Here is a 24949-nt window from a genome sequence, read left to right on the forward strand (position 1 = left end):
CATTTTGTGTGCATAGCAACATCATTTGTATCTTATATCAATATTTGTACATTTTAAGCATGGGCATATTTTATAAATTACATTTTGTTTCATTAAAAAATATATTAAGCATTTGTACTTGTGCCTTTCTATATGGTTCAATGAAATACTACAGCATTCTGCTTTATATGAAACTGCATTAGATTTCTTTTCATACCCTACTGTCTAGTGACTAGCTGAATAAGCAGGAAATATAATTCTATGAGGCGAGTCTTGTTATGGTATTGTAAAAAGGAAGTGTTTACTGTAACCTTTGCTTTTTCTAGGAGTGACTTACAGGATCAGGAAGGATTTGCATAGAGCAGCAAAACGATTTGTAGAAACATCAGCTAGGATTTTGCGCCGACCCTTTGACCGTAAGGATCTGTCTATTCTTTTTTTCACACAGAATAATATGAAAAATGTTCGGGGTAACCCAGAATAGCTGTTCAAATGATTGATTTATGCTTAATTGTGAGCATTTATTTAGTAGGCCAGTTCCAGGTAACTGTTTCATTATTATGGAAAGAATCCGTACCTTCAATGTGTGACTTAAAAAGAATCTTTCTTTGTGTCTTTACTTCAATATTTTTCCAAAGCAGAACATGCATGCATGCATAGTTTTGCAATGAGCCATTAAGCCATAATAGAGGTAAGGCCTTTGGACCTGTCCCTGCATAGTAATATCTGATTAGCTCCAAATTACTGTTTCAGAATTTATTTTGATCAGCTAAAGAAACTTAGTGATGTTCATTCTGGAGTATGTGCATGCACAATACATAGCAAAAGTGTTTTCACACCACAGATCCAGATTGTTTCAGTTATCTTAAAGTTGTAAACATGAGAACTATATATAAAAATGTGCATTCTGGTGCCTCAGGGAAGCACCACCACAAATTTTCTGACATACCGAATTTTGGGTTTTCATTAGCTATAAGTCATAATCAGCAAAATGAAAAGAAATAAACACTTGAAATATATCACTCTGTGTGTGTGTGTAATGAATCTATTACATGTATGGTGTGCGTGTATATATAATAGATTCACTTTTTGAATTGAATTACTGAAATATATTAAGTTTTTGATGATATTCTAATTTATTGAGCTGCACTTGTAAGTGCGCCATGTTCTGCTGTCTACTTATAACTCATTAATTAATATGTTAATTGGTGCAACTCAGTAAACTATAGAGTAAAATAAAATTTTATCATTATGTGTTAATTTTCAGGAAGTTTGTGTAGGTTTAATACAGTGTCTTTTAACATGGCATTCTCGATCCCTTTTAGTTTAGGCCATGGGAAGCCTGAGGAAATCCCAGTACCATTAAGGCCAGTTAGGAATCTCAGTTTAACTTAACTCACAAGTCTTTAAAGGAAAAACTGAGAACCAGAAGGGAAATATATGTAGTTATAAAAGAACTGAAATGTGTGTGTATAATGGAGTAAATTCATTTTAATTACTAACTAGTTATTTTATTATTTATGCATGATTGTATTAAGGGATTATTAAATACAGTAGACTTTTTGGTTTAGACATTAATAAATTATGGAAAGAATAGATTATTAAAGTAATCTTTAATAATGAGCACAACATTTATACAGAATGGTTCTGTCACACATAAAAGAAAGTTAATTCTGATGTATATATTTGTATATAGGTTACCTTATTACACTGGATGCAGACCCACATGAATTTGTCCTTTGGCTACTTCTGAACAAGACACAGGCTGCTGACAGAGCCACACGACTGCAGGCTGTGCAAGATTTGGCTGAGAGCTCTCAATTACAAGGTAATGAAAATATAACACAATAGGAAGGGCTTTTCATTGTACATTGTATTCTGTTGATCTTTAGAAGATCAGTAGCAAGGTATTGTTGAAAGTTAGTATTGTGGCATTACTTTGGACCTCGACATGACTCTTGCCAGGAACACCTTCTGGATAGATTATATGTGTTCGTTTTTGGTTTATGTGGCTTTTGAAAACATTCAAGATGACTATGTATCTTGCCTGAGCAAATTTGATTATTTGCTTGGATGTGCCTTCGAGGGCCTATTTTGGCTTGATTACTGTCTAATGTCCAGTGTTGCTATGATAGGTTCTGCCTCTACAGATCCCAGTTCTAGAGAAAGGTTAGAAATTGTACACATAATATAATGGTAAGGTATGTTCAGGGTCTTAGTTAACCAATTTAAGAGTTGGAGCATTTTAATTTTTTTTTTTTAGTTACTTCAAAGATATTCAAAAAACAGTGAAAATCAAATGCAGTCATTTGCAGTATGTTTTTAAAAATACTGTAAAATAGCCCAAATAGGCTTGTGGTGGCTTACTAGCTTCTGTAGACAACAAATTCCAATTCAGTTGATGTAAAAATGACATTGATCAATGTCATTTTGTTAGTTGTTGGTCGTGGAGAGTCTATGACCAATTGTAGTTAAAATTTCTTAAAACATAACATTTATGAAAGGAATGCCTATAGAAAGTTAAAATCTTTGAAGTCTCAAGGTAACATTGATGGCTGCTTTAGACCTTTATGGAGAGCAGGTCTGGAACTTTACCAATAAATTATAGTGTCTCATAAATACTAAATTATTATGATGCAGGGACTACAGCAGTGTTTCTTTTTAGTATAATTAATTGTAAACACTGAGTTTATATATGTGTACAGTATTCTAACAGAGCCAACACTTAAGTAATTTCCTTCTTACACATTTATTTGACTAACATTTATTGAGTAGAAGAGAATGTTTCTCTGATATATTATAGATAACTTCAAAAATTTCACAATGCTTTTCAATGGGTTATTCTGAAATTTCAAAAATTTGTATAGCACGTGGTGTATTTGAGATATCACAGTAAAAATGGAACTTTCTTGATAAATTTCCTTGAAGAATAAGTAGGCAAATTTTCAAAAAACTAAGTACAGCAGGAGTTGTTTCATGTGGGCATACCAAAGCGGCTATCACAGTAGTTACTTTTCACATTATATGTAAACACACGTAAAATGAATAAATAGAGGTAGGGATGCTCCAATTGTTCGGCCACAGATTGAAATCGGCCGATTATTCACTAAGGAAAGACTTTAGTTGTAGTGCTCCTTTATGCAGGGTATTACGGTAGTTGAGCCAGCATGCAACAAACTTCCTGCAGTGTAAACAAACAGCAACAAGAGGAGGCTTGTGGTGAACTAGAGGTGATTTGTATATTAGCCTTTAAGTTAAAAAAAAAAGTGGAATAATAAAAGTAATCCGAGAAGTCGTCCTGTGTAACTAGACAAACAGCAGGAAAAGCTACTTTAAGGAATTCGGACCTAAATTAAAATGGACACTGCTTGAATTTGCTTAGCATGCTTGTTTAAAATGCTGCAGCTTACAGTTTTAACTTGAAAAAGAAAAGATAAAGGTAAATGTCAATTGCTTACTAAGCAGAAATTTCATTTTTTTTTTTTTTTTTTTTTAAAAAGATTTGTACTGTATTATTTGTTGCTGTATGTCATACAGTATAAGTTTTGGTAAGAAACAAGTACTACATAATTAAAATGGTGATCCATATTTTATAATTACACCTCAAGAATTACGAATGTCTAATTGGTAAACTGAAGAAAAAAAAACTGTAATAAATATAGTAAATGTACATTTTTAACTCTTTTAGGGCGGATGTCGACTTTTGTCGACAGGAGGGGTTGAGGGCGAATGTCAACAAAAGTCGACATCCAGGGATAGAGGGCAACAATCAGCTGTTAATGGCGACAAAACTCACTGTCACGTCGCAGGCATTCCCTCTGTGCTTGGAGGAATGCTAGACTCGTTGACTCGGCAACTAATCCTTGCGTTTGCGTTAGTTGCGAAATGTAAACAAATGGCAAGATGGCATCGACATGTCACAAGGGAGCGAAGCGAGTGCAGAAAAGAAAACACTCGGCAGACAATGTTTTGCGCATTATCGCGGAGTCGGACTCCGATTTTTCAAAATCGGATTTTATTGACAGTGATCAGGAGATCGAACAAGAGAGTCAGAAACCGGCATCAGCTGATCGGACACCAACCGATGCCGCGCCAGCTGATCCGCTGCCAGCTGAGTGCATTCGCGCAGCCGATGCATATACGGCAAGGTTCACGTGGGAGGAATACACAGACATTGATCCATGGGAGCTGAACTAGCTACCGGACTTCACAAGATGGCATGGCTTGCTGTTGGACACGACAGATCACCAGCTGCTGAACTTCTTCAGGCTGCTCTCTCCTGATGCTGCTTTTCAGCTACTGTCAGACGAGACAAACAGGTAGGCAGAGAAATTTTTTGAATCGCGGGCTGCGCTTGCATCGCATTCTTGTTTTTCAAAGTGGAAACCCACAACAAAAGACGAGATGAAGCGCACTGTGGCATTACAAATAGAGATGGGACAGAACTGGTGATATAACTTCAGGGAGCATTGGTCCAAACGTGCTTTGGACAGGTTATGCAGTGTGATGATAGGTACGTGATGCTGCAAAGTTTTATTCACTTCTGTAATAAACAGAAGCAAATCCCATGGGGTGAGCCAGGCTATAACACCATGCATAAAGTTCAGCCCCTGCTTGACATTGTGGAACCAACATAGAAACAATTTTATCAGCCTGGCTGTGATTTGTCTGTGCATGAATCTATGATAAAATAAAAGGGACACCTTTTTTTCTGCAAATATATGCCAGACAAGCCCACAAAGTATGGCATAAAGGATTTTGTACTGGCAGAAGCAAACACTGGTTTCTGCCTGAAAGTAATTACATATACGGGAAAGTATTTCTTTCAAAGAGAGAACTGTCCCTTGACAAGTCAGGTTGTGCTGGAGCTGCTTCAGGGCTTTGAACATTTGGGTCATGTTGTGTATATGGACAATTTTTATACATGCCCAGAATTGTTCATGGAGCTACAGAGCAGAGGAATTGGAGCTTGTGGCACAGTGAGGGTGAACAGGATACACATGGCTTCACAGTTGAAGCCAGACAGGCTGAAGATGAAAAGAGGTGACGATACATTTTTTATGCGGGCGGATAACTTGGTGGCAGTGGCATAGAACGATGGCAAATCGGTGACTTGTCTCTCTACAGTACACACTAACAATATATGTGAGAAAGTGCAGCAACAGACAATTGAAAAGTAGGCACCAAAGCAACACATATTGTAAGCAGTGCAATGTGGCAATGACTGAAATTGGCTGCTTTGAGCGAGATCAGACTTTGCTGTGTAAAATGTATGTGATATGTATGTGAAATCATAGAGTATGCAGGCTCATACAACATGCAAGACAGTAACATTTGTCAAAAGTAAATATTTTTTGTTGATTTCAATTGCTTTGTGTTTTTTTTTTAAAAAGTTAGTTTTTGGAAAAATATTCAGCCCTGGGAGAAAAGAAACAAAAAAAAAAATTAGCCCTAAAAGAGTTAAAGCAAAAAGCTATAGGGCAAGTAATGATTTAAAATGATTAAACCATATAAGTGTAAGTATATTTACGTTTAAGCAGTGTTTAATTGCCAGTATATTTATTAATTAATACTTATTGTTAGGGAAATGATGAAAACTACTGTTTCTAATTAAGTCTTGTTTCAGATAGGTTCACTATAGAAAAAACTAAACAATATGACAGTTTGTAATAATGAGAAGCATTTTATTTATTTTATTCCATATGCATTATGGATATTTTTGTACATAATGTGGTGGATGGCTGGGGATCCTGCCCAGCCGGGACTTCTGGAAGGATCGGGAGAGGGACAATACCTCCCCTGGACCATGAGAGGGCAGCCGCCCTGGTCTGCATTGGGGCCTGGGATCAGAGCTTAGAAGCTCAACTCTGTTGGAGGATTATAGAGCCTTGGATTTCAGCACTTCCGCCATACCCGGAAGTGCTGCCAGAAGAGATTCCAGGCATGCTGGGAGTGCTTCCGGGTACGCATGCAGCACTTCCACCGCATCAGGAAGTGTCGCCGGAAGAGCATCACGAAGCACCTGGAGCATCCAGGGCATTATAAAAGGGGCTGCCTCACTCCATTAGTCGAGCCGGAGTCAGGTAGAAGAGGATAGAGCTTGTGTGAGGAGGAGTGAGGGTGGCAGAAGGAGTATTTGACCTGATTTGAGCATTGTGTGGTGTTGTAAAGACGTGGAAAATTATTAAACGTGTGTATTTTTTGGACATCTGGTGTGTGTCTATCTGTCTGTGCACGAGGGAACTTCCACAATAGTTTATTAGTTAAAGTATGTATATTGAGAAAATATTATTTATTTTAGTATTTAATGGTCTGTGAACAATAAACCTACAGAATTTTAATTTTTTTTAATAAAAATGAACATTTAACACCTATGGCTTACAGTTTAGTTATAAAAGTACACTTTAATATAGGACATAAGGCTTCTATGTGTGTCTGGTTATGCAGGAGATTAGTGTAAAATGTTTGTTTTTTAAAGGGATAAAGGAAAAAAAAGTCAGGATTGGAATTGGGCGATCAAGTAACATGAAATTGGTGATCAGTATCGACCTTAAAGACTGATTGTAGCATCGCAAAGTTGAGAAATGATTATTTTCGTTTGAATATACTTTCTTTTTTACAATTTGTTGATGTTATATTTAAATGTATAGTGTATATTCCTGAAACAGTAATCTAAGCCCTACGCACCCATTATTGGACTTCCTGTATTTTCTTTCTTTTCTTTCTTTCTTTATTTTAATACCTTGCTCTGGGCTTGAAGAAACCCCAGCAGTATTTATCTTGGTGGTTTGTGGGGAAGTGTACCTACAGTAGAAGCTTATAATGTCTTAATAATTACTGATGTTTGAAGCTTTGATTAGGAAGTACATTCATGCATGAATGCCCCTTTGATATAGACTTCTTGTCCAATTTCATGTGGTATACAGTACTACTGCTTTTTAAAGAAATTCCTTGGCTGTCCTTTTTTTCATAAAAGGAAACTTCTACAGTAGTATAAAAGATGCATATGCTTTCAGTGGATTGTTAAGGAGATAGTAAGTTTAAGCATAGTCCTAATTGACCCTTGTCTTTTTTGTATTTCTCAATATACCCTCTAAGAAAAATAATTGCATCTAGAATGAGGTAAATCCAATCTGTATGAAAACCGGTTGCTTATGAGTTGAAATAGATAAAAATCCAGGGTCAAGGTTTTGGACTTTTCTGACAAGAAGAGGCTGGTCCAGGTGGATGGACACCGTAAGTAATGTTAGAGATACCCTAGCCATCAATCATCCGGTCTGCAGAGAGAGAGAGAGAGAGAGAGAGATGGATGGACATACATACATACATAAATTAGGACAGCGTCCTCCTCTGGAGTGGCGGTAAAGTTGACAGAATCTTATTACCATTTTTTTATTCAGCCAATGTGCATTTAACAGGCAGCAGAAGAAACTAACTCTTACAAGCAATGGTATCCCAAAACCTTAACACATCTGTCATAGCAGTATACAGTTTAAGTATATTTCCTCTTGTTTTGTTGTCTCTGTGGTTTCCAAATAAAATTTCCTAGTCATCATCTTTTACGATGAAGCAGGAAGATGAGCTGACATTTGTGTAAAGTCAATCCGGTTTAGTCCAGCCCAACATCTTTCCAAACTCAGCTACCAATCTTGAGCAGTCGATACTGTGAATAGAATTAGTCATTGACCCATGGTTAGATATGTGATCCATTGATCAGTCTAATTTGTAACATTTCTGAATGTGGAGGCAAGCATTGATACCGGCAAGTGATAGCCTATTGCACAATTCATTTTTCACCCTTTGGTGGATTGCTTAAAAGGCTTTTTTTTTTTTTTCCTTGTTTTCTTTTTTTCCCCATGTATATTTTTAATAAAGTGTACATTTTTTCTTTTTTCCTCTTTTGATATTTTTGCATTTCAGATTATCAGTATAGGACAGTGGCTCAAGCATGTGATCAAAGAACAGCAGTTGGCTTCGCACGAACCCAGGGAGTTGACCTGCGCTTTTTCCTTCCTCCACCTTCATTACCTGAAGGTCATGATGTAAGAAAATCAGATAGTGTTACTTCTACATATTTGATTATTAATAATGTTTAGGGTTTTAACTGTTTTATAATGATAAGATTAAGTATTCTGTAAATTATTGGTTTAAAACCTTTTTCTCAGCCTTGTAAAATAATTGCTTCTCATAAAGGTTTGCCAGCATTACTGTTTCACAGTGTGGCTTTCATGGGGGGGGGGGGGGGGGGGGGGGGGGTTTACTTTTTAGCAGTCTTGATCTCAAGTAAAGCCAAGCTGACCAAAAGTAAACAAGTAAGATTTTTATTGCAACAAAATAATGAAACAGATACATAGGTACAGGGTCATGGAAACATACAAATGATCAGGGAAAAAATAATAAGTCTGTATCATCTGGGGCTTAACTATATAGGGGGTAATGTTTTATCTAATTGGTAGGGTGGCTAGCCCACTTACTTATCTTGTGGTATTTTATTTTCTTTCTCTCCCATCCCCTTTTTCTCTAGCCACATCTTCTCCCTATTGTCTGGCAAACTCTTTGTAATTCTCCTGCTGATTCTAAGTTCACCTGGCCTCTGGGCATTCACCTTATGATCCAATTCCTGTATGGCACTATGGCCGTGTCATTACAAATGCACACTTGCAGGATTCCGTTTAAACCAGTATAATAGCAGTATTGTCATTCATTAATAAACATTTTTTATTGTTGTAACAGAAAAAGTCACAGTTTTACCTGATTAAAGGAGATGAACACCAAACTAAAGTAGAATTCAGTTTTAAGTGCCCACAGGCATCATCAGCGCACAAATTAAATACTGTATATTTCATAATGATATCTCCAAATGGCCACATTCTATATGGAAAAGAGAATTGGTTCCACTATTTAAAAAAAAAAAAAAACTGCATCAACTGGTAAAATCTTGACCCTAGCTAAAAAGTATAAGGGGATGCCCTGCCTGCACCTGATACAGTATTGCAGAATACAGAACTAGTTCTTTGTCCTTTCAAAAATCTGTGGAATTAATTGGGCAGAAGCTAAAAATAAACAAAATTACTTGGCCTGGTGTGAGTGAGAGTTTAAGTATAAGAGTGAATGAGGCTGCAGAGGTTTCATAGGAGACATACACACATACATTGTCTCTGTCACACATGCCACACCAGTTTATGTTACCCTAACATACTGATAACCCAACAGTCATGTCTTTCAGTTAAAACCATAGGAGTTGGAGAAAAATCCGTATAGACCTTGCCTTGCTCACTTCACACAGACAGTGCTTGGTCAGTGTTCAAGCCCAACATGGGACTTGGCATGTTAATGAAGAAACTTGTCTGCAGATCCATCATCTGTGCTCAAATGCCACATGCTTGCAAAATGATTAACATCAAAATTAATGTATACTTAATATGCAATTTAGCAGTCTGCAGCCACCAAAGGAACAATAACCCTGCCAGAAACCATTGTAAGGTACATACTGTAGATATAAGGAAAAATCAATGAAATGCTAAACCTAATAAATTGCTAGTCATATATAATTAATGAATAGTCACTTTTAAATTGCAACTTTAATAGAACACACCATCACAAATTATTTTTAATATGTAATATAGTATAAACCAATTCATTACATTGTTTGCCAAATAGTATTTTCTTACCCTTATTGTCTAATTTATTTGAGGCCATGAATTGCAAGAACCAGATTTTTTTTTCTTGATTTTTGTAGTGTCATTGTATATATCTGGTGGTCTATCAAAGTTACATCTTGCATGTAAATCAATTTTTTTGGGACTATCTTTTTACTTTTGTGTGTGTAGTGAAAATGTTTTACTATTTTTGTTATTACATAACAAAATTTTACTTGCTTTAATTATTGATATAATGTTTAAACTCTAGTCAAACTTGCAAAACAATTCCAGGTCTGGCTGAAATTCTAGTACTTAACCATGTTTTATTTTGTTTTGTGTACCCCCACCCCCCGTTCCTTATTTGCACTAGCAAAATGGAAACGGCTCCTCCATGAAGGTGTTGTCTAATTTCAGCCAAATTTTATAGAAACATGACATTAATATATAAAACAAATGATAACATACATAAATACCTTGTTCAGATTTTTTATTTTTCTTGTAAAGTAGTCAGTAATTAGTCTTCCTTTAGTCTAATGTCATACTTGAATGCTGTGTGACAATGAGTCATTGAGGATATGGATAATTTCCTGTGGAATATCATTCAGCACATGTGCGATGTTCCTAGTCAGTTCAGTTGTGACAAGGTGAGGTTTGAAAAAAGTTTAGGTGTCTAATGTGTCAAACATTTTGAACTCGATTTTAATGTGGGTTATCCCATAGGCCACAGAGCATTTGTAATGTTTAAAAACTCTTACTTAGTGATGGCAGCAGTGTCCATTACGACTCCACATTAGTTTTAATGAAAAAATCCCATTTTTGCTGTGCACATATATTCATCAGTGACAACCAACTCAACAGCAGTTGAGATCTGCTGTTATACCCAATAAAACGCCAAATTGTGATATATGCCTCTTTTACAGTAGTTTCAGAGAGAACCCCTATGTACATATCCATCATCCTTTTGTCTGTCTCAAAAGAAATAAGACCATTAAAAGCCACTAGTTCTTCTTTGTTACCCAGTACAAGCTTTCCCTATACCAAGCAAACCTTTGTTCTTTTTGGTGGTCAGAGGATAAAACTTCAATTGGAACTCTGTTAATATCAATATTCTACAGGAGATCCAAGCAGTATGCCCTGAAGCACTCTGCAATTTTGAATATTTCACTCTGTAATAAATTTAATTTAGTTGAAAAGTGATTTTATGCTAGTTGAATAGTTCATCTGACTACCTGTTTATATGTTATGGTTTATAATTACATTTGCGTTGCTTGTCCAGTGATTGTTTCTAAAGTAAAAATGTGTGCCTCTGGCGTAATTGACAAAATTATGAATAATATTTGCAGAAAATTGTTTTACAAGGCATTCTACATTACAGTAGTTGTTTGTAGGCTCTACATTATCAGAATTACTTAAGGAGCAACACTTACTATAGTCTGTCCCCTTAACTAGATTTCTTTTAACTTCCAGTTTTATCAATTAATTAATTGACTGTTGCTTATACAAAAACTTAACAAGATAATAATTAAAATGTATCTTCTTTACCTTTATTATTTAAGATTTATATCTTTTTCCAGTAGCAAAAACTGATTCCTCTTGCGTCAGTACCTTAAAAAAATTTATATTTCCTGTATATTTCACATTTATAGACCTGATATCTTACTATATATTTCAGAATTGTTCAACAGAGGATCAGCTTAGAGAGTTGCTGGCCTCACTTCCCCAGTCAGATGTGGATGAATGTGTAAAATATTTTACTTATCTTGCCCTGAGGGAAAGCAGCGAATCTATTGCAGCACAAAGGGTTTGTACAGTGAACTTTTTTTTTTTTTAATACTGTGTTTTCTTTCCAGTTTTTGTTCTTTGCTTATGATATTTGCTAGCTGAGCTATCCAGGGTGACCAAGAGCTTATACTTATTATATTTAGCCAGATATCACTAGTCCATTGCATCTTAATCATCTGTGTAAAAGCTATAACTATATAAAATTCATACAATTACTATTTTATGTAAACTGCTTAAAATGACTTCAGGAGCAGTGCCTCCCCAGCTATGCTGCAGAAAATACTCTTTTAGTTTATATTTAAATCATGCATAATTCTTTCCTTGAGGGCACAATTTCTTACAACTTGTTTTTCCAAATTTGGTTATTTGACTTAATACATACATAATATAAACATTTTAAAACCATTTTTGAAATCTGTATTTGTTTTTCATCAGAGACTTTGTTGGTTTTCCAACAACATTCCAAAGCCTAGGCTGTTTTGTTACTCTAAATTTCTCCAGTGAAAATGAGCATGATACTTCATGTGCTAAATGTAGAATTCATTTTTCTAAAACTTAAGAAAAGAAATTTAGAGCAACAGCAAAGAGAAGTCTTTAACAGTCAAGGTGCTGTGGCAGCTTAAAGGCTAAAGATGTTGCATAGTTAAATTAACCCTGCACAGCAGTCTCTACCAGCCAATGACATTAGCTTCCAACTTGGGTAATCTTGTCTTTGGCATTTTTTCAGGGGGGACTTTGGTGTTTTGGAGGCAATGGGCTACCTTATACTCAAAGTTTAAGCTCTGTTCCGTCTGAAAAGGTGGAAACCTTCTGTTTACAAGCTCTGGTTCATCATTCTAAGGTAACTGTACCACTCCTTCTTTAAACATTAGGCAAGTTTGTGTGATATACACATTTCCAACTTTTATAGTATTAGTTAATTAGAAAATAGGTGCATGGATAGGCTCTTTTACACTGACAAAATGTTTGATATATTAGACAGCACAACAGGTTATTAATTTTCTCTAGATTCAAATAAATAAATGGGAAGAAATGGATTAGAAGTCCTTGGAAGACGTGCTTAAAATTATTTAGACATATTTAGGACAGCTCAAGTATATGATATTGTTACATTTGTAGTACATAATATGCTTTTATTTTTTTGTGATGGCTTTGAATCGGTTGTTGCCTGTAAGGTGAAATAATTTATTTTTTCAGTTGAATGAGTACTGTTTTCTGGCATCCAAATTTTCAAATGTGTTTAAATATTTGTCTATATTTCTTGTAGAAAAACTAGAAATGTTCAAATGAAAAAGAGTAAAGTAACCCTGGTCGTAAAGACTGAAACATTTGCATTGCCTTAATGCTTCAAATAACATTATAAATGAGGTTCTGTCTCAGTTAAATAATAAAATATTGAAACAGTATCATAGATACAGTATATGCTGTGATTTTGTTTTTCCCTGTATAGAAAGTCCCAAAATGGACTGAGTCTATATTTAAGTTGCAAACATAGCTATAAAATATTTGAGTTTAATCTATTGTTCATATAAATAGCAAGCCTAGGAGGATTTTGGTAATTAGTCATTTACAGTTATGGTCAATATTAGTGACACCCTTTGCATTTTGGGTTTATCATATACATTATCTTCAAAAATAATTGTACAAATTTCAATTTTTGATCATCAGAATATTTTTTGTAAGATGTTTGAGGTTATACAGTAAAATTGTTGCCTGTTCATCTTGGATGTAGTGTTTTTTTTCCTCCCTCCCCCAGAAGAAAATGAAAATAAGAATGGGACAGTATTAGATGCACACTTCTCTTATACTTTGTTACACAACCTTTGACAGTGATGACAGCCTGCAAACATTTTTTTGTAGCCCTCTATAAACTCCTTGCTCCTAGTAGTTTCTCCCATTCATCAGTTGAAATTTGTTTTAGGTCATGAAAGTTTGCAGGACTCTGTTTTCCAGTACCAGATTTCATGTTTTTCCAAAAATGTTTAATTGGATAAACACCAGCGTTTAGTTTTTACTTTTTAATAATTCCTTTATGCTTTTGGGTATGGTGGAGGGCCAATGATTTTCATCCCATGCATAGATTTCTTACATTGGGTAGTATTTTCTGCTAAAATGCCCTGGTAATCTTCTGATTTCATGATTCCTTTAATATGTTCATGTTCTCCGGCACCAGGTGCAACAAAACATTCCCACAACAATCTGGAACTTACAGCGTATTTAACTATAGGTAGGATGTACTTTATAAGATTAATGTTGTAGCCTATAAACAAATCACTGGTCTGCATTGCCACAGAGCTCTCCATTGGTTATATCTTTCTGCAAAACATTTCCCTTGTGTCCAGCATCAGATTCTAGGACTACCAACATGACCGATGGCAATAACCCTTCTAGTTTACTCGAACAAACTCTGAATGGCACCAAGCTGAGGAGTTGAAATTATCTCTACACCATTGTAGGGCTTTTCCTTTTGGGCAACTCCAGAGTAGGAGAGTGAGAGGGAGACCAATCTTGAAGTTTCTAGAGCAGTTTCCTTTCTATTTTTTAAAACTCCCATGTGGGTTCCAGCTGTTTTGTGTACAGAGAAGTTAAATTCCACCTCCCAAGAGTCCGCTTCCTTTGAAAGATAAAGTATGTCTGGATTTTTCCCACACCTGCCAAACATCTTTGTACACAAATCCTATACTTTGCTTCAAGGATAATGGGATCATGTGATGCCACCAAGCTATGTTGGTCATCCTGCTACCAGGCACTCACCACTGAACATCCAGTCCTAGGCCTCACTCCAGCAGTGGGTCAGTGTATTCCTGTTCATAGTGAGATTTTCTTTAAATTTTCAGTGAGGTCACTTATGGATTGTTCTTTGTCTGGTTTTTCCCCTTAAAACTGTTTGCTGTGGGTAACCTTGGAGCACAAAAACATAGCTGTGAGGGTCCTTGATGAGACATTGTCATGGTAGGGCACAATGTTGCAAGGGGGAACAAGAAAAAGATTTTAATTAAAACTGCACATGTAAAACATATCCATATTACTAAACGAGAATGGTAAACTGGATATGGACGCAGGGACCTGCCCGTGGACGCAAAAGACATAGTGCGCAAGTGCCACACAAAGCCCCCCCCCCCCCCCAGAGAAAAAGCGGAAGAGACTACGAACCGTCAGAGTAGGAAACAAAGTAAAACGTCATAAAGAGGTTAAAGAACAGGGACAAACACGTGGAGAGCAGGTTACAGAACAAAGCCCCCCTCCCCAGAGTAAAACGAGAGAGACTACGAACCGTCTGACAGGCCGCAAGCAGGATAAAGCGAGGTCAGAAATAAAACAGACTAGGAAACAAAGTAAAACTTTATAAAGGGAATAAAGAACGGGGACAAACATGTGGAGAGCGGGTTACAGATGATGAAAACTGGAATGCAACAGCTTCAAAAAAACCTAGGCACGAAACACATGCACACCGAGATACAGAATGTAAAGGCAGAAACAACGACAGTTAAACATCCATACCACACAGCGGAGGCGGACCCGGAAGGTGCAGGCGCCTACATCGTGCGTCGCAAGGCGCGGTAAAGTACAAAAGGCAAAGGCGCCTACACAGCATGGTAAAAACCGACATAATACGGAAGGCGCAGGCGTCGCCGCCATATTGTGAGTGGCACTAATGCGTGGTGAAGGCGCAGGAGGAGACATAGTAAAACAAGAGGAGTCAACGCCCCGCCCCAGAGTGAAACGGGACACACTACGTAGTCCACAAAGGTTCATACATCAAACCCGAGATAGTATGGACACGCGTCTGAAACCGCGGAAGCAAAACTGTCTCGGATCCAAAACCAAACAGCTCAACAACTAACACAGCTTCGACACCGAGCCCGCGTGGACAGATCTAATGAACGTGGACGCCTACAATGCGTGTCTCAAACTGCATAAGCAAAGCAGGCACGGATTCAACACGACACAAGCTCGAGTGACCGAGATACAAACACGCGCCTACCTGGATATAATAAATGAACGCAGGCACCTATAACGTGCGTCTGAAATGCCGCAGACCAGGCAGGCACTGCTCCAAAAAGAAAGAGCTCGACTAAACGAGATACAAAGTGAAACGGGAAACACTACAGAGTCCGCAGTGCTCCACAATGCACCGCATAATAGTTCGGAAAGAGCTTCGTAGTAACAGTGGGGAGACCCAGAGTGACACGGGCGAACGCTCCGTATTAAACATACGTCATCCTCACACGTCCAAACTATACCGCATGGGTGAATCACATTACAGTGATGCATTATTAACAGTATGATAAACATCACAGTATCGCAAACAAATGAAAATTATTACTCGAAAAAGGGAAAATATATTCACCACGGACCAGGTGTCATTGAAACAAAAGCAGAATAAAGCGAGATCAGAAATGAAAGACAGAGTAGAAAGCAAAGTAAAACGTCATAAACAGGTTAAACGAGGGGGCCAAACACATGGACAGCAGGTTACAGATAATAAAGACCGGAATTCAAAAGCTTCAAAAACAAAAGCTCGACTGACCGAGATACAAACTGAAACGGGAAACACTTCGGGGCCCGCAGTAGTCCACAATGCACCGCATAATAGTACAGATGGAGCTCCGTATTAACACTGGGAGGCCCAAGAGTGACACGGGCAAACGCTCCGTATGAAACGTGCGTCATCCTCACATGTGGCTGCCCAGCGGGCACGGGTTCAAAACGCTGGGGGTAGGCGAGCGAAGTGAGCAGGGGACGGAGCCCCCTTGTACTAAGTAGACTTGTGCTACAGACTGAACTTTGCAGTGTACATGAAATAGGTATCAGTGAACATGACGACACCTAAACACTCCATACATATTCGTTACTTTATTGCTGTCTTAATAAAAGTTTACAATCCACTACATGGATTAAAGTTGTCATTTATTTGTCTGTGTTTTTTTAAGAAATATTATTCTGTAAATGGCAGATGGATAGGTTATTATTGGTTTTCTGAATGGTCCCTGGCTGGATAGAGGTTGCTAGGGCAAGGACAGCTGTAGGACCCAATGACTATCCGGGTAGACTCCATCCTCCCTGTTGCATCCAGGAGCCACTTGAACCTGAACTGTCAATAGTCAAGAACCAGTAATGAGCCAGGCAAATGAGGGTGCACATTTACAGCAAGGGGTAAGTGTAAATGTGACAAGTGCTTTTATTAAAATCAATGCAAAAAACAGTGTTCAAAAGTGCAGTGCATCTATTAAATGAGGTTAAAATTGCAGACAGAAACTGTCTCGTTTTTAAAAAAAAAAAAAAAAAAAAGTCTCCTCTGCTTACCCTTCTTGTAGCAGAGGAGCATCGTGCCTCGCCTCGCTCCTTTGTCTCCTGCTGCCACTCCTGTTTTATGCGAGAGCACCCTATAAGCACTTCAAGCTGGAGTGACCCTCTTCAAGCCCTGAGTGCCCTACACTTCTCCTTTGGGCTCTCCTTTCGGTTGCCTACCTCCTGTACAACCTGATATCTTCTGATCCTGTCACCTCTTTTAATTTTCAGTTCCTTTTTAACCTCCGTCCTGTTCTTTCTTTATATTTCTTTTTCTGTCCACCTGTGTGCTGTGCAGGCTCCTCTTACATTGGCTTGTTTGGGCACAAGTGTGATACAAAACTACGTCCGATATACAAGTGTGACCCCTGACTAATTACCTTTGCACGTGTATGCACAATCAGCTAAGCACCTGCACTTGACAGGGCACAATCATTTATTTAAAAGCTTGCACAACGCCACGGACCATTTATCGGAGTCCCACAGAAAAACTCCTGAGAAGAGTGCACCAGCATGAACATCAGAGAGTGGGGTGGTCTAGGTCAGGGGTAGGCAACGTCGGTCCTGGAGTGCCACAGTATGTGCAGGTTTTCCAACCCAGTTCCTTAACGAGAACTCAATTATTGCTGATGAAGCACATATTGCTTAAGTGACATTTTAATGCTTCATTTTAGTGGTCTCGCTTGTTAAGGTTCTCCAACCTTAATTGCTTATTTCAATCTTAAACTGCTGCATTCAGTGTTTTAATTGCTCCTTATTAGCAATAAGATGTAAAACAGGGGTAGGCAATGTCGGTCCTGGTGAGCCGCAGTGGCTACAGGTTTTCATTCAACCCAATTGCTTAATTAGAAACCAATCATTGCCAATCTCAGACCTTATTTAATTTTATGGCTTGTTAGTCTGTGCAATGTAAGGCTTTTATATCGTAGATTTTTTTCCTTTCCAAGGATATCATCCAAATGATTTGGAGCCTAAAACAGATCATTTTCAGTCTGTCACATTTTTCTATTAAGTGTTTTATTAAATCAAACCGTGCATGATGAACACACACAGATGTAATTGGAAAAAAGCTAGCTGGAGAACTGCTGGCTGCTTTGTCTTTTACATCTTATTGCTAATAAGGAGCAATTAAAACACTGAATGCAGCAGTTTAAGATTGAAATAAGCAATTAAGGTTGGAGAACCTTAACAAGCGAGACCACTAAAATGAAGCATTAAAATGTCACTTAAGCAATATGTGCTTCATCAGCAATAATTGAGTTCTCGTTAAGGAACTGGGTTGGAACAAAAACCTGCACATACTGTGGCACTCCAGGACCGACGTTGCCTACCCCTGGTCTAGTTGACATGTGCTCCCCGGATTTTAGAATGTGGAGGACTCAACAGTTAGAGATGCCTGACCCTCTGGCTATAGAGATACTGCGGCTAGAGAGGGAACACCAGAAATAGCATATGGTAATCCACACAGAACTAACCTACTGTCATGAAAAAACTAATTTTGCTTATTTGGCATTCAACTCCATCGACCCACCAACCCCACCCTCCAAATTAATTTGGAGCATACACAGCTCAAATTTTCGGTCTGAGCACAGAATCTTTTACAGGACTGCGGATTCATTGCAGTCCTTCACTGTTTGTATAATGCAGCTTTGTTTCATTTATACAGTTGTAAATATTATTTTAAGATGCTGTTGTATTTCCATTTTTAGGATTCCAGACATTGTGATACAATTGTAGCAAAGAGAGGACTTCAGCTTTTACAGAAGATTTATCAGCTGCGACAAGATTCTTTAAAAATTCAACGTACTATTGTCCGTATTATAGGCAACCTAGCCCAATGTGACAGTTTGCATAATGCAATAGTTCAATCAGGTAAAGCCATAACAAATAACATAAGTGCCCTACACTAGTAAATGCATGTGTCCGGTTTCTCTATTTTAATTCTGACATTTTGTTTTATTGTGTATTAAATAACTTTTAAATTTATCCTAATTATCATTTTTATTTTACATTTAGCTTTTAAAAGCTTCTTGTCTTGCACATTTCTTGTAATAAGTCTTATCTTATTAATTCAGGAATGGTTCTCTATTGCCTTTGCTAAATACTGTGTCTGAAGAAGGCCACTAGTTATTTTTTTCTTCAGCTGTGATAAGCATTTGAGTAGCTTCAATATATTTTGATCAATCATTTTGCTTGTATTATATTATATCACCAATATGCACAAATATCAGAAAGGAAAATACTTTCATCTACCATATTGTCTATAAACAAAGTCCAAGGTACATCCTGGACTAAATTACAATACAAAATGTAACCTAATAGGGTAGGTTTTAGGGATATTTTAAAACTTTATGCAATATACTGTATAAAGCCAAATGTGTGTTTGTTTGGTATGCAAATCCATAGGTTAAACAATATCTCCAACAAATTTTGCACAGATTACCCTTTTGTACAGTAGAAAACCACTGGCCATGGTTTAAAAAAAAAAAATTCCCCTGGGGAACGCTATTTAGTGACTGCACCTGTGCTTTAATAGGAAAATGCCCATTGGAGGCATTTTTGAGACTTGGCACAGGTATGCAAAATTCTTAACCCCCAAAACCCAACCCTGTTCAGTTTAGTTAAATTTTATTTTGGGGCCAAAATTCCTCCTAATGAGGAATTTATTTAGTAACCACAGCTGCACTTTATTCCACCCAAGGAAACAGCCCCTACCCCTGCAGCTTAACCTATAAAGTGTGAAGGGAGTTTAAGTAGTGCTGAGATTTGGGTGCTGGTTGGAGGATAGGTGTGGACAATCTGTGTCAAATGAACCTACTAGCAAGAACACTGCCAATATTGATCAAACATTGATGCTGAGCTCCATCTACCAACTGTCCTGTAAGATCAAGAAATGGAACTACATTACACTATGCAGGCACTGCTAAGAAAAATGTATTAGTCAAAACCTATCCAGACAAGGAGAATTGTGGGCAAAGCCACTGAGAGTCTAGATCATTTACGTCTGGTAAACATCAGACTGAAGCAAAAGTGCAACGGTCATCAAAATCATGAGCTCTGCATCACACTGGTGTAAGTGGGATATAATAAACTTAAGTTGTATCTAGGGTTTGCTTAAAAAAAAACAAAAAAAAAAAAAACGAGCCAGTTAAGTTTTGGGAAATGTTCTTGTGGTCGGATTAAACAAAAACTGAGTTTTGTGGCCTAACTACAAAGCACTGCCAATACAGCTACATTCATTCAATTGGGTAATCTTTCTTCTTTTTATCTTTTCCATTTGCAGGCTGGATTTCATTGTTAGCAGAGTTATTGAAGTCTCCACATATCATTCAAGCTTCACATGCTGCTAGAGCCTTGGCTAATTTGGACAGAGATGCAGTGCAAGAGAAATATCAAGATGGGATATATATTTTGCATCCTCAGTTTCGCTCTAGGTAGACTGCATATATTGTTTGTTTTTTTTTTCCTTAAAAAACTTATCAAAAAACACAAACAAGTATCTCAGTTTAGAGAATAAATGTGTTGGAGATTTTATCAGTACAAAAAAATGGCATAACAGTGTAATGGTGTGAGAAATTATTTTGTTTTGTTTTTTTTAAATTGTGGATTCTATTACTTCGAAATTTACAGATACCAATAACCCTTCTTAGTGCAAGTGTGGAAAAAGTCCCTGGTGCTTTCCCATATTGTTGTGAAACTTTCTCTGGCATTGAAGATCTTTCTTATGAAAACAATGATATAAATTGTATTTTGTATGGGAATGAGACACGGCACATGAAGGAAAGTAAGATAGGACAGAGATGAGACAAAAGTTTCCCTTAGTGAGAGGAAAACAAGGGTAGAATTACAAGAAATGTGCTATGTCATGTGGTGAGATTAAAGAAGGTATCTGGGCAGCTGGAGCTAAAGGCACAGAATGAAGGTTAAATAGGGACACTTTGATGGAGGTACAGGTGCTGATGACAATGGAAGTCCTGAATAGGCTATAGCTAGGAGTGTTTGTGAAATACATAAAAACAGGTGTTAACTCGATCTTCAAAACAAGGACTGGGGTGTTTAAGACAAGCAGGTGAAGAGTGTTTTGGTGAACAGCTGGTGAAACTTTTGAAAGTCCAGATCATGGGCTGATTTGTTCTTACAACCAGACAGGAATGAAATGTGCTTCCCTCTTACAAGAGTGCTTGTGTTGGAATGTAAACATCTCGATTGACTCCCAGTTATTTTATGAAATTTAAAGAGTATATAGTAGCTTTTCAGAGCTATCTACATATGTTAGACAAAGAGCTGTTGTCACTTGAGCTGTTTAGGCTGTTTGTTCCTGTTTCCATTTATAGAAATAAACTGAATTAACAACTGTACATTTATTAAATAACTCAATTGTGAATTTAATTTTTAATAGCAAGATATTTTTAAAATAATTTAAATTTTTTTTTCATTCTGGTTTATTTTTCAGGTGTCAAAAACTTGAAATAGTAGCATATATGCAAGTAATCTTTTTACAGTGTGATTTGGCAGAAGCCCTCTCTAACACTGTTGTTCATGTTCATTCTCATTACTTTGTATTTCATCTTTATTGTTTTTTTTGTGATTCTTTTTAAAGGTGCCCTCATGTTTTATGAAAAAGTAAAGTGTACTGTACAGCTTAGCATGTCTGGTAATCTACCCCTACTGTAGTAAAAGAGATGAATAATTCCCAGTGTAATACCAGTTAGTTGACTCCCTCCTGTGTTAAACTGAACTGCTTTTTTTTTTTTTGGTTATTAATTTGAAGCCCAGTTTACTGTGGGGGGAAAATATCAAGCACTTAAATATTGTTTTTATAGTAATTACTTATGAATGCTTTGAAATCACTGTTCGATACATCTTGATGTATAGTTTTGCAAGACATTGAACTGTTTAAGGAAGTTTTTAGGCCCTCTAGACCTGAAAAAACACAGTTAAGTGTTTTCATCAAAAATTATCAGACGGAATTGAAGTTGTGCCTACCACATAACCCCAGAGCTCAGCCCCTATTTGGGTATGAGGGGTCAAAGTTACTCCTAAAAGTGGGGATCGGTACTACAGGCATGTAAGGTGTTGTTTTATGCTATTTCAAGATTGCTGATCACACATATAATAATATCCTTGCCCTCTAAGAGCCACTCCCAGAAGGTTAAAAATAACAAATTTCAAATAACAGGATATGGGGTATGGTTTTAGACTAATTTAAGGTGAATGATTACTAATGTGCTGTTTGATTTTTCATCCTTTACTGGTGATCTAACCATCTATGAACCACTATCTGAAGGTGAAAAATGACAGGTCTCTCTATTATATAAAAAAAATCCTGCAACAAGACTTTTTGGAAGATTTTTTTTCCCCCAGTCCCGCGAGATGAGACTTTGGCTATGAGATTTTTTCAAGTTACGCCCTCCTCTCAATCATATTCAACCACGCACACAGTAATCTTACCTCTCATTCGTGTGAATGCTTTTGACAGACACAGTTTCTGCTCTGTCAGCTCTTATAAATTTTAACGTTTTCCTCACTTTAAGTTCCCAATTAAGGAAGACGTATTATGTCCAAATCTTATTAAAGAATTTCAAGGGTTATCAACAGAAGAGATGAGTACATGGGCAATCCTAGCAGCGAGAAATGATGAAGTCAAATGAATTAACGGCAAAAATGACGATCGGTAACATGGCAAATTGATTAAATGCCTATCAATAGACTATGATGAAACAGTTGGTGGTGATCGTGTGGAAGATGAAAACCTCAAGTTACAATCCCAAAAAATATCTATAACCGTTAACACCATCCGGTCTTCCACCGCACGAATTACTGTAGAAAGAAGGATGTATCCAAGAAAGGTAATGCAGTACATGTTCCGCAGAAAACATTAGACAACAAAGGAGATCTTGAGATGCCATTTGTATCAAAACATTAGCAGTTTCCCGTTAGAATAGCTTTTGCAAAGACAATTAACAAATCTCAGAGCCAAACATCTGAAATAGACGTTTTATTTAATTAGATGAAATTCAGTCATGGGCAGTTATACGTTGCGTTGTCACAATGAAAGTCCAAACACAGAATAAAAATTCAATGCGATATTGACGCAAATTTAATTCAAAAAATTGTTTTTACTGAAGTTTAACAGTAAAAGTGTAAGTTTAAAAAGTATTTGTGTGTTAATTTCAGTGCCAAACAGAATGAAATCGTATTATGCAACAAATAACTCTTAACGCAACATGAAACATAATTTACTTTCAAATTATTACCTTTTACTCTTTTTTAATATGGTTAATTACTCGCTATAATGTAAAATAGTTCTATTATAATATATGTAACAATTCCCATGAAAATAAAAATCTGTTTAAATTGTATATCCGCTTCCCCATATGTAAGCGACAGAACTGCAAAGATGCTAGCGCTTGGCGCAGGCACGGAGGTTGGCGAGCAAAGCGAGCAGGCGGCAAAGCCCCCTAGTTTCTATAACAGTTGAGAATATTTAGATTTTAAATTGAAGATTTTAATATTCCAAATAAATGACACAATTGTTTTTATTATGTAGTTTGCCTCATCAAGTGAATTACATTTCTTATGAACACCCTTAATTAAGACCGTTTATGCTAATTCAGATTTTTTATTGTGGTTTTTCATTTAATTTCTCCCTAAATAGGTAAGGCCTAATACAAATAAACTTGAGTCACTTCAAGTTAATGAATAATGATTTAAAAAATCTTTCCTAATGATGCTGTGTTGACATAAACCATGGTTATACAGTACAGTAATATTTAAAGTGACAAAGAATACTGGACCATAAACATAACCATTTTGTTTGATAAAAATGTTTCCTAGACAATATATAGTTGTACATTTATTCTTATTAATAAATAGAATTGCATTAGAAAGTCATCAGGTTTGGAAACATGAAACTATGGCAGCAAGGTGATGCACTGGTTATGTTAATGCTAATTCATTGTAGTGCTAGGAAACTACTATAAGGTTTCTAGTTACTTTATGAGTAGAGTTTTAATCTTGTCATAGTGTCAACATGCCTACTCTGTTTTTTGCCATTTGTCATTATTTCATTTCAAAGATGTGCAGATTAAATAATTTGACATCTCTAAATTGACTGTTCTGGCTGTGTTCATGAGTGTGCTCTCCAGGTGGACTGGTACGTCATCCCAAATTATTCTTGGCTTATGCCAGAGGCATAGGTTTAGGCTTCATCCCCTACAACCTAAATCAAAAAGGATTAAAGTGGATGTAATGATTGATAGATGGGCATTTAAATATTAAATGCTGTGTTTTCCCACCCTCACTTTTCAGCCAGAAAATCAAAGCTGATGTCCTTTTCATACATGGTCTGTTGGGAGCAGCCTTTAAGACATGGCGACAGCAAGACCTAGATGTAGTACAAAATGGGAAAGCTGCAGGTGAGAAAGAGGACTACACAGACTGCTGGCCAAAGGTAATGGTCACACATTTGAAATCATAAAGAGTTGGTACAAATGCAATGATACATACTATTATAACCGAATTAAGTTCTGTAAGCACAACCAAAATGTTAATACTTTTTTTTTTTTTGGTTTGTAAAATTAGAGAGTGTCTAATACGTAACACTAACCTCGTGTGTGTGTGTGTGTGCGCTTATCAACAACGGGATTTCTAACACTCATTTTTACCACCACATTGTCAACAAGAAATAGGAGCTATAGTAAATATTTGCAGGACATGAAATCATTTGTGTTGTGGCAGCCACCTCTTTATGGCAGATTTATTCATTTTCTGCTTAATTGGTTACTTTGTTTTGTTTAAGTCATTGCTTGGCTTTTCATAATCTTTTGGAATAAGGTTGATCTGATGTTTTTCTGATTCGTTGGAGCAAGTAAGTTAGCAGTATAATTTTTTAGCTTGATGTATTCATTTCTTAGCTCATAGTTTTGTAACATCTTTAGTTATTGCATACCTTCTTGCACTTTCCTGGCGGACTGCTTTTTAATAAAGTGTTTTTGTGGTACATGATAGGTCTTTTGGAATGGGTAAAGTAATGCTTGCTTGCTGATCTGGTGTTGCTAGACTCCTCTTTAACATGGCATTTCCTAGAGAATAATGCACCTTGAACAGGGCTTGGAAAGGCCTGGAATAGGTTAAGAAACATGATATTGAAATCTTTGTATTGAGCTGGCATTCACAATCGCTAGATCCTTAAAGTTAGCATTTGTTAAATTGAGGTAGAAAAGGTAATTTCATGTGGTGACCCACCTAGTAAG

The 24949-nt window shown here is 36.8% G+C and overlaps 1 protein-coding gene across 3 annotated transcripts in view; it reads left to right on the forward strand.

Moving 5' to 3' along the window:
• The window catches only part of serac1 (serine active site containing 1), a 49122-nt gene that overhangs the window by 13775 nt on the left and 10398 nt on the right, over positions 1–24949 (forward strand). For 2 of the 3 annotated variants that reach the window (XM_028797708.2, XM_051924544.1), the window contains exons 5-12: positions 306–395; positions 1676–1807; positions 7900–8021; positions 11293–11421; positions 12130–12243; positions 18404–18566; positions 19978–20128; positions 24006–24147. In XM_028797708.2, the coding sequence (XP_028653541.1) occupies positions 306–395; positions 1676–1807; positions 7900–8021; positions 11293–11421; positions 12130–12243; positions 18404–18566; positions 19978–20128; positions 24006–24147 (1043 nt within the window). The remainder of the gene's footprint in view (positions 1–305; positions 396–1675; positions 1808–7899; positions 8022–11292; positions 11422–12129; positions 12244–18403; positions 18567–19977; positions 20129–24005; positions 24148–24949) is intronic. The other variant, XM_051924545.1, reaches the window with a different exon arrangement.

Source organism: Erpetoichthys calabaricus, chromosome 3 (assembly GCF_900747795.2).
Source record: "Erpetoichthys calabaricus chromosome 3, fErpCal1.3, whole genome shotgun sequence".
Taxonomy (NCBI): domain Eukaryota; kingdom Metazoa; phylum Chordata; class Cladistia; order Polypteriformes; family Polypteridae; genus Erpetoichthys; species Erpetoichthys calabaricus.